Source organism: Cyprinodon variegatus, unplaced genomic scaffold (genome assembly GCF_000732505.1).
Source record: "Cyprinodon variegatus isolate N-32 unplaced genomic scaffold, C_variegatus-1.0 Scaffold898, whole genome shotgun sequence".
Lineage (NCBI taxonomy): Eukaryota > Metazoa > Chordata > Actinopteri > Cyprinodontiformes > Cyprinodontidae > Cyprinodon > Cyprinodon variegatus.
In genome coordinates this window covers 276,523-294,301 of record NW_015151351.1, presented here as the reverse complement: position 1 = coordinate 294,301, position 17,779 = coordinate 276,523, and the positions used below count along the sequence as shown (strand labels likewise).

The following is a 17,779-nucleotide window of genomic DNA, read 5'->3' as shown; positions in this document are numbered from 1 at the left end:
TGACTTGTGCCTTGTGGCTTCCAGACTTGTTTTCCACAGCTTCATTGAGTTCTTGATGAAGGCTATTAGAGTCTTGATGAAGGCTATGAGAGTCCTGTTGATCGTGTACATTTCCAGGCATTCCAGTATCCATGTATGTGGCATTGAGTCATAGGCTTTCTTATAGTCAATCCAGGCAGTGCACAGATTTGTCTGCCTGGTCTTACAGTTACCTAAGTACAACAAGCTGTCGATTCCTGAGGCTCTGGAAACTGCCAAACAAAGACTCGCCGCCCTGGCCACCCGCCTAAAGAGATACAAGGGAGAATATATATATATCTATATATATATATAGATATATATATATATATTTTTTATGTGCTATTTCATTGAAGATTAATTACTTATTTACTAAATCTGTTTGAAGGAATAGCAGAGATTGCTTCAAGCCTCAGCTGCCCCTCCCCTACATGTTGCTGTCAGCTGGTTGAAAATTTGAAGCTTAAACGTGGCAATTTTCATCTCTGCTGGAAAGTTTTGTGGAATTAACGACTTCAAAAGCCACCCTGTGTTCATTTACTGCCACTGAAGTTCCAATAAGCATCCGAAGGGTGTCAAGTAGTTATCTGCTGCTGCTAAACAAACCCTTAACCTAACATTAAGTTTAATATTTTGAAAGTAAATATCTGATAGTTAACATAAAAAAAAGAAAGATATTAAATGATTTTTACTTGAGATCTTGTATCTGTATAGTTATTTAAGAAATATATAAATATAATATATATAGTACAAGGGCTGCCCAGCTGCTCAGTGATGCAGAGCCTAGCACTGCTGCCTTGCAGCAAGTAGGTTCCGGGTTCGATTTCCAGCCCGATTTCCAGCCCGGGGTCTTTCTGCGTGGAGTTTGCATGTTCTCCCTGTGCATGCATGAATTCTATCCGGGTACTCCTGCTTCCTCCCACAGTCCAAAAACATGACTGTTCGGTTAATTGATTTCTCTAAATTCTACTTATTTGTAAGTGTGCGTGGATGGTTGTTTGTCATGTTTGTCTCTGTGTTGCCCTGCAATGGACTGGCGACCAGTCCAGGGTGTACCCCGCCTCTCGCCCGTAGACAGCTGGAGGGACTAGCACCACTTGCTACCTCAGCTGGGATAAAGCGTGACAGAAAATGCATAGAAAATGGATAGATTGCAAACAAATCTCATCTAATCATTTCTGCATTTTCTTATACCTTAGTTCATCATAAAATAATCTGAACCATTACTATGATAGATACTAAAATAGAAGAGGTGCCATAAACAGGATTATGGGACAATTTAATTGTGATCTCAAACCTACATTCATCAAATATATTTAAAACAGTGTTCATAAAACTCCTTTCCTCCAGGGCCTGTGTCCTGCAGCATTTAGATATCGACACACCTAACAGAGCTTAACTGCTGCTGATGAAGAAGTTTAGCTATTTGATTGCACTGTTTGGGGCAAGGGACACATAAAAAGCCGAAGGAAAAGCTGACCCTCAAGGATTTGAGTTTGAGGCCACTGGTTTAAAGTATCTGTATTTGAATTGTTACACATACATAATGTGACACAAGCACTTAGGTATCATGTGCATAAATGTAACAAATAGTAATCTAATAAAGCATGTAATGTAATGATATTTCTTTTCAAAATTTTCCATGAGCTTTGGGGTATCTTAAAGTCTGCAGAGAGAAAACGACATTTGGGTTTTAATCAGTCCTGCTATGTTTTTAAATAAATGGGACAAAATTCCCTTTGCAATAAAGCTCAAAAATCTCAGATCAGAGTCTCTAACTGATGCATATTAATATCCAAAAATATTTTCCATAATGTTACTCTTCCATCAATACCAAGAGAGAAAAATCTGTTTAAAAATACCTGAAGCTGCAACAAAACAGTCATGTTTTCAAGCTGAATAAGTACCTCTCCTTCTTATTGAGGTTCTGCTGTTTAAGTCATAACTGCAAAGATAAGAGATGTGAAAGTGTCAAGCAGCAGACTGCAGGTTAGCTACATGACCAGAAAAATCTAACCAGCTGATATAAGTTTATTATTTTCCGAGAGAAAACAAAAAAAAGGTTGATATTCCACACAAGTTAATTTACTAAACACTGCTTCTATTTCACCAGGTGTGTATCCTATATTTTTTTCTTTATAACTAGATCAAAATAAAATAAAAGACGTTTAAATAACTGTATTAATGAGGAAGTTGTTGTCTTAGCAGCCGTAGTCACAAGTCTCACTTTCTGGTTATACATTAGAGCAATAAAATAAGGCTACACATTTGTTTAAATGCACATTTAAATATACCGTAGTAAAAACAGGAGTTTCTTGTCTTTTTATTTTGTTATTTTCCTTTCATGTCAAATAATAATTTCATGTTCCAATTTGAAAAAAGAGGTTATATAGAATAACTGCTCTCTAATTGGGGTTCAGTCAGAGTGTCAGTTCCTATGCTTTGTAAAATCAGCAGGAAGATCAAGAACCTATTTAAGCTTCTCTTTGTTTTTACTATTATGCACATTTTATTTCTTTGGACCGTTTAAATGTGACAAACCTCAGAGGAATTCTGAAGCAGATGTTTGACTGTTTTCATCTGGTTTGTTACTTCTCACTGAATCCAAATTCTGGGTTATGTTTTTATTTGCCTCTGCAGGCTGCAGATGTGCAGCATCACACCTGGATAAAGATCCTTTCTCTGATACTTTGTCTCCCTCTAGAGGACGAGAATTAAAACTGTTACTGAGCACAAACAGGCGATTGTCAGGTTTTAATCTTCATTTGAGCCAAAATATTGGACCTTATCTCTCAGACTAACTGCAGGTATGTGTTAAGATGCTGTAGAGGCAGAAGGGTTTGATGATTGATGAGCGCACATCTCCGAATTGCAGTAATTAGGGCTTGAGTTTCTAAGTATAGTCCTCAATACCTTGCACATGAATTCTTAATCCTTACACCTTCTCCCTCCTCATCATATCACAACCACAAAAAATAAGATGCTTATGCACTAAGATATAAACTTTTACCTTTCCCTGCGGTCATATTTCATAGAAGCCTACCGGGCTACCAGCTTTACTTCCCCAGAGACTGATTTATTTTGTCTATAGTTTTTTTTTAAATAAACATCTGAAGCTGAGTCAGAACGGATGGGGAGCTTTAGAGAACATCACCTAAAACCTAAACTTTGAGGCAGCTTTTGGAACATAAGATCCATTCTATTTCCGGCTGTTTTTCTGGAAGGTGAACCTCAGCTCAGTCTCTGGTCTGCAGCCTCTAACATGTTCTCCCAGGTTTGTCCAGCTTTTAGTTCCATCCATTTCCCTTCCAATACTGAGGAGGTTCCATGTCTCCACAGAAGGAAAGCCTTCCAATGAAGTGAAGCTGCAACGACCATGTTTTAAAGTAGAGTTTCCACAACAGAACATGTTTTTGTAAATGGAGCTTTGATTAAGAAAACTAGCAGTAGTACAGAAGTAGCCATTCAAAATGTTCTCACTTTTCTTGATGGGCCCTTGGCTGGTCCCCTACAATTCCTTTTTAAACATCAATATTTGTACTAAAAAATTCTTTCTGTCATGATTTGTGGACATTAAGATCTAAAGAGATGCGTCATCTCCTGGTCTGACCCTTTAGTCAGTTAAAGTGTGGAGTCACAGTAAAGAAATACGCAAGAGGGGGGACACTCCAGTGGCTGCAAGTTTGAAGGGGGTTTTGCTGGGAGTTGCAGGGAAGTTAGCTGCCATTTGGCTGGTGTTTGACTGGGAAGGAGCATTTTGAATGGCTGTATGCTTTAACATTTGTTTGCTTGTTTAACCATGAATCCTAATACATGTATTTAGCTAAGATATATTGCAGCTCAGCTAAAAAAATGCTATGCTGGTTTCATCTGACCAATGCATCTCCTTCGCCTACATGTCGTCTGATGAAAAAGCACAAGATTTTGACTAATAGGTGCCCTTTTTTAACAGATTTTTACCACCTGAGCTGCTGAGGTCTGTAGCTCCTCCAGATGAAGCACTGGCTTTGTGGAACTGTCAGACTGTCACTGATCTGGGCTCCAGGAGATATTCAGAGCTTGAAACTTACTTTAACCTTCCTGCTCTCCCTGACCTGAGCTTTGTTTATCTTGGCCTTTCATCGTTGCTTTCTAAGGGCTGTAAAACACTACATATTGTTTTCTTCTCTCCTCATAATTACGCCTCCTCATAAACATTAAAGGTATAGTGGAGGATGTTCTTTTTCTGAGTGGATCATCAAAATAAGTGGTCCTTTTAATTGTCAATCATTCTGTTGATATGTTTACATAAGGCCGTCCTACGAGCTCGTCCCCATTTTCCCTTACAGTCTGAGGCCCCATCCACACGAAGTCAAAACGAACACGAAACGCTAATATTTTCCAGAACGGTTGTCGTAAAGACGGAGACGTATAATAAATGTGATCGTCCACATGAATGCATGAAAACACTGCAAAATGTATACCAGGCCTGTAAGTGGCGCTGTGGTGCCAAAGCAAAAATAGGCGACGAAATGTTGGGCATGCGCACTAATATTTATACATGGTTGCCCTGCGGGTCCATTTTCGTGGTTAAGTCAAATTCAGGTGCTGAACTATGTCGTCGATATTGCTCTGTTCTTCCTGGAGATATTCCAGAAGAAGAAGATTCTGTTGTAACCCCAACTGCAGGGTGAGTAGCATGAGCAGCAACCATTCAACACAGTACGGCGCCATTGTTGTTGTGATACTGTGTCGCGCATGCGTGTTTAGAGGCGATGCTATGACGAATGCGTGTAAGAAAAAAATGCGGTTAGAGTGTAAAGATTGAAACGCGAAAACGGCGTTTCAAAATCTTCCCACCCTGAAGGCTTAATAAAAAATAGATTGTTCACAGACCCCCGAAATGCCGGCTTCTTATGGATGAGAGGCTGGTTTGGTGAAAAATTTGTGCGTTTAGGCCAGGGTTTGGCTTTGTGTGGACGGGGCCTGACATAGTGAAAAAATTGCAGATCTTCTTTTGTAAAGTAAACTTGTATGAGCTATGCAAACACCAAATTTTTAACAGAGAAGAAGTGCACGAGAAGAAATGGGCTCGTGCACGCTCAAGCATATGTTAAATAGGTGTAACCCTAACCCAGGTGCATTTTAGGTTGGGTCTTTTCAAAACTTTGCGAAAATCCTCCACTATACCTTTATGCTTGTGGGGATATGATAAACTGTAGTAGGAGTCATTTTTTATAAAATGAAGTTATTTTTAAGTTATGTGTATGAGATTTTCATTAAGAGAGCAGGTGCATTGCTAAAAACATAAAAATAATAAAGGAAACAGTCTATAGTCAGCATTCTGACTGAAATAAATTTTCTCAGCCTCAGAAACCAAGCTGGGTTTGATATGTTTGGTGTGGGATAATCGATCAGACCTCGGTGATGAGGGGGCGGCCCGGTGCCGGTCAGCGTTCTGGATCTCGGCCTGGTGTCCCTCAGCCTTACGATGTCGTCCAGCTGGGCTGACTCAGACAGTGAGGGAAGGATGTCCCCGCGGAGGAAGGCCAGGTCATGCTCAGAGAAGGACCGATCTCTTTTCAGCGGTGTGGGAGAACTCTCTGTCCTCCTCATCTCTCCTTCAACTGGAGACTCCTCTTCCTACCAGGGTTTAAGGAAGTTGGGAAATCATAATAAAGCAATGGGAAAGCATGAAAAACCAGCCAGATTGTTTAAATCACTTATTTTTCTTTGGATTCCTTCACATTTTTATTTTCATATCTTTACACTGATTTATCCTTATTTTCTGTGGCTCTTTTTAGCATTTTCTATGTTATTACTTTAAAATGAAGATTTTATGAAGTTCTGTGACTAAAAGCTAGAAGACTGGAAAATTAGGAAAAGTTTTCAGACGTCTTCTTCTAAAAATTAGACCTTTTAATCTTATTAATCCAATCTGTTCAAAACTTAACAGCAAGCCGGTTTATTGCAAAAATGCAAGAAATCCATAAAGATTCATCCTCTAAGTTTAATCACATGCTTTATCCGTTACTTTTTTAAAATTAAATTTCTCCACAAAAGCCTCTGTAAATGTCCTGTGGAAAAATGTATGTAACCTTACATTTCTGTTATTCAGCAAACATTCTTCATATTTCCTGCGTCTTGCTAACATTTAGCAGCAAACGCTATACATAAATATTGAATATATATGAACTTAATTTATTAGCATCAAAATCTTATATTTTTATTTAGGTCTCAAATCTATATTATATTTACATATCTATCTATATCTTTGATAGACAAAAACACATCTTAAACTTCTGTAGCGCAGATATAAAATATTTGATGAAAAACATCCAACAAAGTTTCTCCAGCGTTGCAAAGATCAGTGAGGGTGAAAACCTTTTTGTGAAGGATGTTGATTCAATCTAATGTTTTATAGTTTTAATGCCTAATATCTCCCTAACACTGCATACAAATGTCATATTTTTCAGTCTGCTCAACACAGGATAAAAAAAAGGGTGCAGCTGTGAAAAACATGGAGTGAAAACAAGTGATTAGTAGTGAGTCTGCTTCACCTCAGAGATGTTCATCTCCTCCATCTCCGCCAGCGTCGGAGCCTTGAGCAGGATGCGAGGCCGGGCCGGCGGCCGAGGCTCCGATACCGACAGATCAATGCAAGATGTGGATTTGACATTGCAAGGACACGTCTGAGCCAGACAGGGCAGCGAGCCGAACGCTGAGAGAAGAGAAGGAAAAACAGAATCAGGGAAGAACGAGGAGCACTCAGATCAGAGGGTGGAGAGGAAAGATGTGCTTAAAGAGCAATTTCAGGATCTGAGAGTGATTACTGTCCCTCAGTCATTCAGAGAAACCATTTCTGCTGCATTCTGAAAAAAGCTTGTCTTTAAAAATAAAATACCTGAGTTTTTTTTTAACCTTTCTGTTATTTCAACTTTATTACAGCCAGTAAATCCTAAAAAAAAGTTACTGCATTTTTGAAAGAGAATGTTTAAACAAGCAGCTAAAACCTGATATAATGTATAATGTTCACGCTCAGAATGTGTTCTGAGGTGAAATACAAAAAAACAGTGTTACAAATAAAATAATTTAATAAAAAACCTGATTCCAAGCAATCAACAAAGATATAAGTTTTATAAACTAGTTGGGTTTTTTTGCACCATTTATTTTTATTATCTGCATGTAGAAACAGCTTAGAATTCTTTTGCTCCGTTATTTCAAAATGAACTTCCAGAAAAATGAAAAGACTTGTTGTTAGTGTTATTCTAAGTCAAAATTGAAACCCTATTTGTTAAGAGCTGCTTGGGACTCTCCTATTGGGCATAACAGCAACAACAAAACAAAACAAAAAAATAGTCTGCAATCCAACTTTTTTAATTTGCTTTTATTATGCAGTAGAAATGTAATATTTTCTTTCTTGTGTCCATTGCAAAAATGTCCTTCTAAGTCTTACAGATCTTAGATCTAGGCAAAAAATGTTTCTGCTCTTCTTTTGAGACTAATATACTACACAAGAGAAGATTTTGTTTGATTATGAATCTTTTTAGGACAATTCTGCTCAAAATAGGTGAAGCCAGACAGTTGTACTTGGCAAGACTTCTTGTCTTGGGAGTATCTATCATGATTTCAAGAAGTCTTACCAAGTCTTACCAAGCGCAAATGTCTTACTGTCTTACTCATAGCATGTATTTAGGGAAAAAAAAAATAATCCTACAGAATCTGCTCTTGCAAAGTATATCAATCTAGAAAAAAGATACAAAAGACATTTTGGCTAGGTATCTTATAAATAAGCTGTATTCACCTGATTTCGTCTAAATAACTCCAAATGTGCTGGGGTTTTTTGACATTTTTTCAATTAGCTGAAAAGAGTGGAAACATTTTGTTTTATTAATGTGCAGATGCTAATTTATTGATTTTTGTGTTAAAAATGCAATCCGGAGCCCATGCTGAGAAGAACAGCTTTAAACACATGATGAATAGATTTCAGGAGTATCTGTATTTAACTGGTTGTGTTATTAATTCCTCTGTTACAAAAAGCTAACAAACAGGCCCTTTAAAGGACAGTGTTGTTTTAGTTCATTGTACAGCTTTAAAGAGCACTGCTCCCATTGCTTACTGACTTTCTCCCGTAACAAAGTCACAAAAGGTGAATTAGCCCAACCTTCATCTGAAAATAGCTGCTCTGCATTTGTGAAATGTGATACTGTCTGAGCTTATGCAGCAAAATGGACGATGTTCTGAAGTTCTCATCTCAGAGTCCAGTTCTACCCTACAGACTCACAATATGATCAAATCTAATGCAATAATTCCCTAAGAAAACAGCAGCAATGAAACAGCAGCCAGATAAGGAAATATAATGGCAGAAATGATGAAAGCCCATAAACATCTTTTTCTTTTTTAAACCAAGGTTGAACTGAATAAACACCCTAAAATAATCAGAAATTTACTCTAAATAGATACATATCCTACATTAGGGAAAAAAACTGTATCCCATAAGCAATTTTACACAAAGTATGATTCAGACTGATATTCCTGATCTTCTGTATGTTAGAAAAAGTAGAAATGAAGATGTGTTATACACTTACAAAAAGCTTTTTAAAGAACTGAATATTGAGATTCTCCCATGGCAGTTGTTGTTTTAACATGATCTAACTTTAACATGTACAGTAAGGATCTCTTATGTCAAACTAATTTATTTTAGGTGAAGAACAATCAGCTGAAGGTGCAGCTAATGCACCTGGAAAACCTCAGAAGGTTTATCTGCAAATGTTTAGCTTTAAGCCTAGGGTTTATTTCTCAAACACTCTCAATACAAACTGGTTGGGGGGGCATTACATAGATGAAATAATGACTCATATAAAACAGTGACGGAAAAGCAGAAAGTGCATTAAAGCCAATCACCAGTAGGAGGCGACACATTGTCAGAAATTGTGTTTATTAAAAAAAATCAGTAAAAAAATCTATTTGGGTTGATTCATTTCTATTTATCTTCAAAGCCTCAATTTGAAACAATAGGGAAACATTTCCATCCAGACATAAGCTGTAAATTCAACCCAAATAAATGCATCTTTACAGAAATTTCAGTTCTGATGCAACAAGATCCAGTTGAATTCATCCAGTTTAGCAGTGATGGTGTGATATGCAGCTTAGGGACAGTTGCCCAGAGTGGTACCAGAGAGGGGGGGTACAAGTAATAAGAAAGATGTAACTTCTTTATCTTAGTTTACCCTCAGATGTGTTCCATAAGCTCAATGCATGTGAGTTCAATGGGGGGAAGCAAAAGATGACTACTTCTGTGGTTTATATTGAGTAGACACCCCTGCTTGTTATTAAGAAGAGAAACACTCAGCCTTGTTTGCTGTCCGTCACACTGTTAAAACATGAGCTACCTTTAGCTATGCTAAACTGGGAGATATCTAGAAATCATGTTTTAGACTGTCAACTGTTTCTGTAAACATTTGTAACATGGGAAACCATAAGAGGGCTTATAGACCTACTGCTGTTTAACATTTTCCTATAAAATTCAACAATTTCTAGCTTCCATTTGGTAACTGAGCTCTTCTTCTCATGTTGACACCTTGAATCCTTTTAATTTAGTTGTAGAATTAATGTTTATGGGTTTCCACTTAAAGCTACAGTGTGTAATTTTCAGCGACATCTAACGTCCAGACTGCAGACCGCAGCAACATGAACATCTCCCCCCCACCGCTTCTCCCCCCAACAGTACGGCGAGCGTTACAGGACAAAATGTCTTCCACGACGTCCGCATCACCTACCTTCTCAAGTGATGAGGTTTGTTTACATAGATAATTTTACAGATAGTATTTCATTAGTCTGTGTAGGGTATAGATTTCAGTACCGTCTCAGTTCATCTCTCTCAACTTGCCGTAGTTACTTTAGAGCGTAATGGGCGATCTCGCAATCGCTAGTTTGTTGGCTCTGCGCTGCCGTAGCACAAAGATGTCTGCCTCCATGGCTGCGAGACCCGCTCCTATGTAATTATAAATAACGAATTCTAAGGCAACGCAAATATTAAGGTTAAGAGGCTGAGCTCGTAGATGATGATAAATAACATAGTTATGTATAATATATTACTTTTCTGACTGTATATCCCTGTAATTATTACACACTGTAGCTTTAAAGGATTTAAAGATTCTTGTTGACCTCAGTCCTGCCGCTCAATCCAAACCTGATCTATTTTGGTTTGACTTCAAAGTTACTGAAGTAGTAGTGCTGATGTCTGAATGGTGGCTTGTTGTATGAAATCACATAGATGTGGTATTGATCTACCCTTGTTTAAACTGACCAAACCAAGGTAGCAGAACCTCCATGAATCCATCAACATCACAGTAATGTAACTGCACCTGTACATTTTCCCTTTTTACAGCCATGATTTTTTCCTTTAGTAACTTTGGATCTTTTTTTTTTTCTCTTAAAGCCCTTTGACTGTATTTTGTCTTTTGCTGTCTCCATGTGGTGACATATCAACTGATAATGTCTACATCAGAATATCTATTACAAAAATGAGACATATCCTGTCCAGGGGTGATGCTGAGAAACTACTCCATGCATTTGTTATTCAAGGCTGAACTTTTGTTATTCTTTAGAATCAGGAAGTCCAAATCTGTATTCAAAAGTGTTCACCTGATCCAAAATGCAGCCAGAGTTCTGATGAAAACTGAAAGGAGAGATCATATTTCTCCAATCCTTGCTTTCATCCATTGTTTTGTTTTGCTTTTTCTGTTAAATCCAGAATATAATTTAAAATCCTCTTTATGATATATAATGTAAATCCCTTTATTGTCCCACAATGGGTAAATTCACTCTCTGCATTTGACCCTTCCCCTTGGGGAGCAGTGGGCTGCCATTATGGGGCGCACAGGGAGCAGTGTGGGGTAAAGGGTTTTGCTTAGGAACCCAGAGTGGCTATGGGGATTTAACCTTCTCAGCACAAACGCACTGCTCTAACCCACTAGGCCAACACTCCCTCAGATGTAAAGCCCTTGGCCAGATCTTACATCAGAGATATGATTGTTAATAATGTTCCTAATAGAGCACTTTGCTCTCAATCTGCAGGTTTACTAGTGGTTCCTAGAATTTCTAAAAATAGAATGGGAGGCAGATCTTTTAGTTATCAGGCTCCTGTCTTGTGGAACCAACTACCGGTTTTAGTCCGTGAGGTAGACACCCTGTCTAATTTTAAGGCTGGGCTTAAAACTTTTGTGTTTGATAAAAGTAATAGTTAGAGTGCATCAGGTTATCTTGAACTATCTCTATTGTTATGCTGCTGTAGTCTTAGACTGCTGGAGGACATGGGTTCCACTTTACCCCCTTCTGCTTCATTCTACTTACATTCTTTAATTTTGCAGCATTTGCTAGTTCAACCCTTAGCTTTATATTCTCTCTACTTTTTCTAGCAATAGTAGCTTCATCTGGCCTGATGCTCTGTTTAGCTGTAAAATCATACTGGAGTGAACCATAAGCCTTGGCCATCAACAACTTTCATTATAGATGGTAGATTTGGTCCTGTTGTTCAGTGCTTAGTCCTGTTTCTCTCCTAGAGATAGCTATGTGCGCAGCTATTACTGTGGCTGACTATATATGTTATTTTTCATCCCTTTGACATGAAAACTGCCTCAGAGCTCATTTGCAAAACAGTTTATTTCCCAGAGATCCTCCTGTGGAGCTAATTTACAATAAAATTTTTTAACATAGAACGTATTTATGGATCGGTGCTTCTATCTTCAGTTTGTATGCGTACTTTGTCTCCTTGAACACCCAGTTGGCCTCAACAGAGGGCCACTCTCACTAAGTCTGGTTATGCTGGAGGTTTTTCCTCTCCACTGTCACTACAGAGACGCATAGCGTGAGGGTTTGCTGAAGAGCAGGGGTCTCAAACTCAAATCCTCAAGGGCTGGTGTTTTGCTACTTTTAGATATGTTCCCTTCCCTGCACACCTGAAAGAATTATCTAAACTGACACACAAGCATCAGTCAAGCTCAGCTAATGAGCTCATAGTCAGGTGTGCTGAAGCAAAGACGCATCTAAAAGCTGCAGGACATCGGCCCTCAAGGATTTGTCTGCTGTAGAGCCAACAACTAAATGCAAGTGACTGTATGTTGTCGTTACATGCTCATCCAGGAGAGGTAAATCCAGCAAAGTCTACGACTCAGTGCAATCATCTGGGTATCCTTTGATAGAAAATTTTTAACCAGTCTGTTGGATGGCTCGATTGAATTGTCTCTGTAAAGTGCCTTGAGGTGATGTGTTTTGCATTGTCGCTATATAAATAAACCAGAGTTTAATATATAGTATATAATGACAGGAATCAACATTTTCAAAGATGATTATTGAGGAAAATCCAGCAGGTTTTTCCTTACATCTGGCTGTGTGTGGTGCCACAGGCCTGAGCTTCCTCTCCTGCTTGATCTCTGCCAGGACGCGTTCATGAAGCGACTGCTGCTGTGGAGGAGGAGGAGGAAGGCTGCGTTCTGAAACCTAACGAGAAGAGCATATGTGACTACATCTGCTTATCAACAAATCTGAGATACAAATAAAAGAAAGTTTCTCCATGTCTCCCAGGCAAAACACTCTTATCTATCTACACAGCTTTACCAAAGTATTCACAGCCCTGAAACATGTTCAAATTCCCTCTCATTAAAACCACAAACTAGTTAAACGTTTATTTGGGATGTTTTCCATGAAGAGATTTAGTATATAAAACAATATTCTAAGCTTCAAAGATCTCACAGAGCTGTCCTTAAGCAATCGTCTGAGTTTGGAAAGATTATGGCACATAATCGCAAGTCTACAAAGAAATGATCATCCACCTGAAATCTAAAGGCCGTGAGAGAAGAGCATCACGCAGAAGACAGAGATAATAAATCCAAACTTTTTGCTTTAAAAGAAAAATGTAAAACTAAACCTCAGTAAATCTGTAAGAGCAGCAGAAATTCATGTATTGAAAGAAAATAAATCAAAGTCCTGTTTGCAGTTTACTAGAGACTATAAAAGGTCCCGGTTAACATGAGGAAGAAAGGCGCTGACGTCAGAAAAATATTGAGTTTTGGTCAACATATCAAAAGCTGCATAGCAAAAAAAGAACTGAGATGGACATGCAAATTGCAATGAAATACATTTAAGTTTGTGGTGGTGATGGGCGAATATTTGCAAAAGTTAAAGGTTTAAATGCTCCGATAAAGGACCATTAATAGAATCCTAGATTGGATTTTCTCACAGGTTTGAGAGGAGGTCTGGATCTGATGAAGTCCAGGATCAGTTCATGGGCACTTCTCTTCACTCTTGTTGGAATGTCACCGTCCACCTTAATGAAGCAGAAACATGACATAAGCCAACTGCAGAAATCCTGCACTTCATAAACATTTTCACACATAATGACTTTTTGGACCCTGACAGCTATAAGCTAAACAAGGCAACATCAGCCGTAGTCTGTAGTTTTTGTTTCACACGCTGGGGCTCTACAAAAATAAATGAACACCATAAAATGAAACAGAAGGATGGAAGGCGTTTTATAAATATGCATTAATATTAGTGGCTGTGAGCTGAATATGGAGGCCTGAGGCTCCTTTGCCACAAACACATTTGCATTCTTGCTCCATAAAGCTTCAGATCAAATCTTCAGACTTGCTCAGAGTCTCCCTGCTTCACCTGAAGCTCTGCCAGGTCGTCATAAAATACCCCCCTTCATTATTCGGACACATTTAAAGCTAAAAATAATGTCAAGTTTAATGGCTTTAATGCAAATTGGCAACAAATGTGCACCTTTGATATCTATACTTTTTTATTTAGGATAAAGAATAAAATGATTGGTTTTTTATTTCCATTCTTATTTCTGATTTCTGGGATTTTGAGATTTAAATCTATGCAGGATTTGCCACAATATCTCCTCTTTGGCATTTATTTCAGCAATCTCTGTTCACCTATCACCATCTGAATTTCATGGGAATCTCTGCTGTGGTTTAAGCAGGGACCTGTTTAGGACTTCAGTTGGGCTCCAAATTCTAGTTCACACATATAATTATATATAATTAATATGTAATCATAAAAATGTAAACAAATGATGGAGAAAACTGGTATTTTCCCCAATGTTGTTCCTCTGGACCACATTTTTAACATTTTTTTTTCTTTCTTTGCACAGACGAGCTATGTTACTTTTATTTTCCTTTCTTCCTTTTTTATATTTTTTCCCTTTTCTTCTTATTTTTTTTTTCTCTCTGTCATCCCTAGACTAGATTATTTTTATTCTCAGTCGGGCTGTAACAGGAGACTAGGTTAGGGTGTGTAGAGTAAACACCTTTATATGTCATTATTTTTGAACTGACGCTAAAGTCTTGAAACTAAAGCAGCTAAATTCTCACCTCAGGACTCAGTACAACGGCAACTACAGTCCCTCTGAGTACCATCAGTAGGCAATGTAGGCGAAGCGTCTTGCCTATAGATACAATGACACTGAAAGCCGGAGCCGAGGCTTGAACTGTCAGCCTTTCGATTTCAGGGCACACTCCTACATCCGACACCACTGTTGCCTACTGCATTTCAACGAAATGCATTAGAAGCAGAAAGTCTATAAGTTGACCTAAAGAAACCTTTTTCCAAAAATAAAACTGTCTGTTTTGGATTTCAGTCCTCAAACAGCTTTACTGTTTCTGTTTCACTAAAAGCTTCCAGTGATTTCTGAACTTATTGACGTGTTCAGGAACAGCGACTCTCACCATGACTTTGCGAAGCTGAAATTTTCGAGCTCGAATGTCCTGCATTAGCATTTCAAATGGCGTCAGGCTGAACTCGGTGGGGAGCGGGTTGAACGGTTGCTCCTGGACCTTCTTCAGCTTCACCCCCTGCCTCAGCTCCTTCATCAGCTGCACCCACAGACGAGCCTGGTGCAGAAAAAACAGAAGATAAATCTGGATCTGTCAGCGCGACGGCTCCGCCTGCACGTGATCAAACACACAGTTCTGTTGTCCTCTCGTCTCACCCAGTCTGTGTGCTTCAGCGCATCTAGCTCAGCTGTGGATCTGTCCTCCTGAAGCTCTTGAGAAGAAATTTTCTTCAACATCTGGACAACAAAAACATATCTAAGCATTTAAACTCTCATGTTCCTAAAGGTAACTTGAACTTATTTGATAAGCAACAATCAGCTATGTTTGAAACCAAAACTTGACCTCAGATATTTACAATAGCAGGATGTAATAAAAAAAAAACATCTGTTGATTGAAGTGATTTCATGAACTTTTGCCCCAAACGTGTCAAAGTTAACGGATATAAAAACCTTTCTAGGTCTCAACATAAACCTATCACTGAGTTATCCCACAAACACAGCCCCGCATTTATGAACATCAGGGCAGCTACATATACAAACTATAACATTCAACTTTAATGTGACAATAGAAGAAAGCCTTACAGCAGCTTCAACATTTAAACGTTTAGTTTTCCTTCTCAGTTTATCGCAGAAAACCCAGATTATAGAAATCGATTTGATCTGAGATGTAAAGATGTAAACTAGAATCTAGACCACACTAGTTTTACACATTCTCTAAAAAAGGTCTACAGAAAGAAAGAAAGAAAGAAAGAAAGAAAGAAAGAAAGAAAGAAAGAAAGAAAGAAAGAAAGAAAGAAAGAAAGAAAGACTCAAAATAGGACATTTTTTTTTATTAGCTGATTAACCCATTTAGCAGGTTTAAAGTTTAGCAGGTTTTAAGATCCTCAGATCTTGCTTTGACTTTTTTGTCTGAAGTTTTATTTCATCATGCCTACTAAGGAAAACCCATGAAAAAAAGATGATGCAGAGCGATATATTGGAGCTCATATTTTACAAGTTTTTTAATAAATGTAATAATTCCTTGATTGCTCTATTCTTTTATGATTGAATCCCTGTTTCTCCTTTGCTGTCTGAGTTTGATGAGGACATAAACATTTTATGTTTCGAGGATAGTGCCACAATGACACTGTGATGTACCTCCTTTGTTTCTCGGATCTTGTTGAGGAAGGTCTGCAGCTCCAGAGTCTCCACAAACAGAGCGCGGCAGACAGCCTGGTAGTGGTCTGGAGCCAGGCTCGGATTGGCCAGACGAGATGCACAGAGCACCACCACCTGACTAAACGAACTAACTGGCCTTTTCACCCCCTCCTCCTTCTCCTCCTCCTCCTCTTCTTCTTCCTGTCCGCTGTACCCCTCATCCGAGGCACCGCTGCCAGCAGAGCTGGTCCCCTCTTGGTTCTGGTCTCCCCCGGCCATTCGCTCGATAAGGCTCTCCAGCTGCGGGCTGAGCTCCCTCTCCTCATTTTCATCCAGCCCCCAGTCCAGCGCTCGATAGATGGCCACACCAAGGGACTGAACCAGCTGAAGGCAGGAATTATGGAGTAAAAACACATGCAGGAAGCAAACATGAACCCTGAATACCTAAAAATTTTAATTTTTCTATCACAAAAAAATAGTATAATTACAATAGAATATTTCTAAATTCTATACTATTCTATATATTTGGATCGTTTATTTTTAATTTTGTCGACCTTTTGAAAATGTATGGATTTTTGGTATGCATTTGTGTACAAACATGGAGAGGAAATTGGTAAGAAAAAAAACAAATCTTCAGGCAGCCTGGAAAAACACTGAAGACTTTGTTGAGAAGATTTGGTTTATTAGCAGCTAACAATAGAAACAAAGGCTGGTTTAACTGCCTACTCTGTTTTTTTCAGATTTAAAATCAATCTGATGGTCAAATTGTAGAAAAACATTTGTTAATTTGTGTTTATCTGCAAATATCCTTTTTAAAATTCTTTATTTTGATCTCGGAGTATATATATATGAGCTGAAAGTGCAGCAGCTTTTTTGCATCTTCTGCATTTCTTACCTGGCGCTCAGCGATGGGTGGAAGGTCAGCAGCATCATTTTCATCTGGAAAACCAGACACATAGAAACCAGATTAGGGCTTAAAGTATTTCTGCGGATCAACAAGGCAATCACAACACTTTCCTGTTTCTAAAGTTGCCTAACCAGTAGATCTTTGGTTTTCTGGTTGTGTGACATTTTCAGACCAGTTTATCAGATAGCAATGATCCAACCAAACAGACAAAACAATTTTTTTTTCTTTTTGTGACTTTTGGATGGAGCTGATTGTTAAAGATTGAAATCTGGGCGCCGGCGATTCAAGCAGAACACAAAGAGCTGCAGCACATTGGCTGCAACAAAGACTGCAGACCGTGCAGAAAGCATGATGATCATAAAGCAACAGCTGGTCGTGCAGCTTAAAGTTACAGAGTAGAAGAGCTGAGTGCAGCCTTTAAAGAAGAGGACGGGACGTTTGTCACCCAAGATACTGAGCCATCCTTTGACATCATGGGATGTGTGAATTGATTCATTTTATTTTGACTGAGCTGATCCTTGCTGAGATAAAAGTTTGTCTCAAATGTAACTAGTTTTATGAATACTCTCTGTACCCAGGGAAAAATAGTACAAGTATGAAAATTGCAAAGTAAACCAAGCTTGGATTGAAACAAACAAAAACATAAAAATAAATAAACAGCACTATAAGTAAAGAATAAAGCAGGAAAGTATGACGTAAATCTTAATAGAAATATTTACGAGAATTGATTCGGGAACTTTAGTCCATATATTCAAAGCTAGTCATGAGTTGTTAAGATCATTTATTATAGTGATTTGTCTACAAATATTTCTGACCTAGGGGTGTTTGTGTTGTTGAAGAAAAAACAAAAAATAAAGCAGTCAAAAAAAAGAAATTGAAAAAGGTGAGAAGTCATC

At 38.4% G+C, this 17,779-nt stretch overlaps 1 protein-coding gene across 1 annotated transcript in view; it reads right to left on the bottom strand.

The window, feature by feature from the left end:
- spire2 (spire-type actin nucleation factor 2) overlaps positions 1 to 17,779 on the bottom strand; it is a 54,018-nt gene that overhangs the window by 13,998 nt on the left and 22,241 nt on the right. The window contains exons 2-9 of the mRNA XM_015397943.1: positions 16,872 to 16,915; positions 15,977 to 16,360; positions 14,996 to 15,076; positions 14,733 to 14,897; positions 13,238 to 13,324; positions 12,381 to 12,498; positions 6,558 to 6,718; positions 5,418 to 5,640 (exon numbers count right to left, since the gene is read on the bottom strand). Of these exons, the coding sequence (XP_015253429.1) occupies positions 5,418 to 5,640; positions 6,558 to 6,718; positions 12,381 to 12,498; positions 13,238 to 13,324; positions 14,733 to 14,897; positions 14,996 to 15,076; positions 15,977 to 16,360; positions 16,872 to 16,915 (1,263 nt within the window). The remainder of the gene's footprint in view (positions 1 to 5,417; positions 5,641 to 6,557; positions 6,719 to 12,380; positions 12,499 to 13,237; positions 13,325 to 14,732; positions 14,898 to 14,995; positions 15,077 to 15,976; positions 16,361 to 16,871; positions 16,916 to 17,779) is intronic.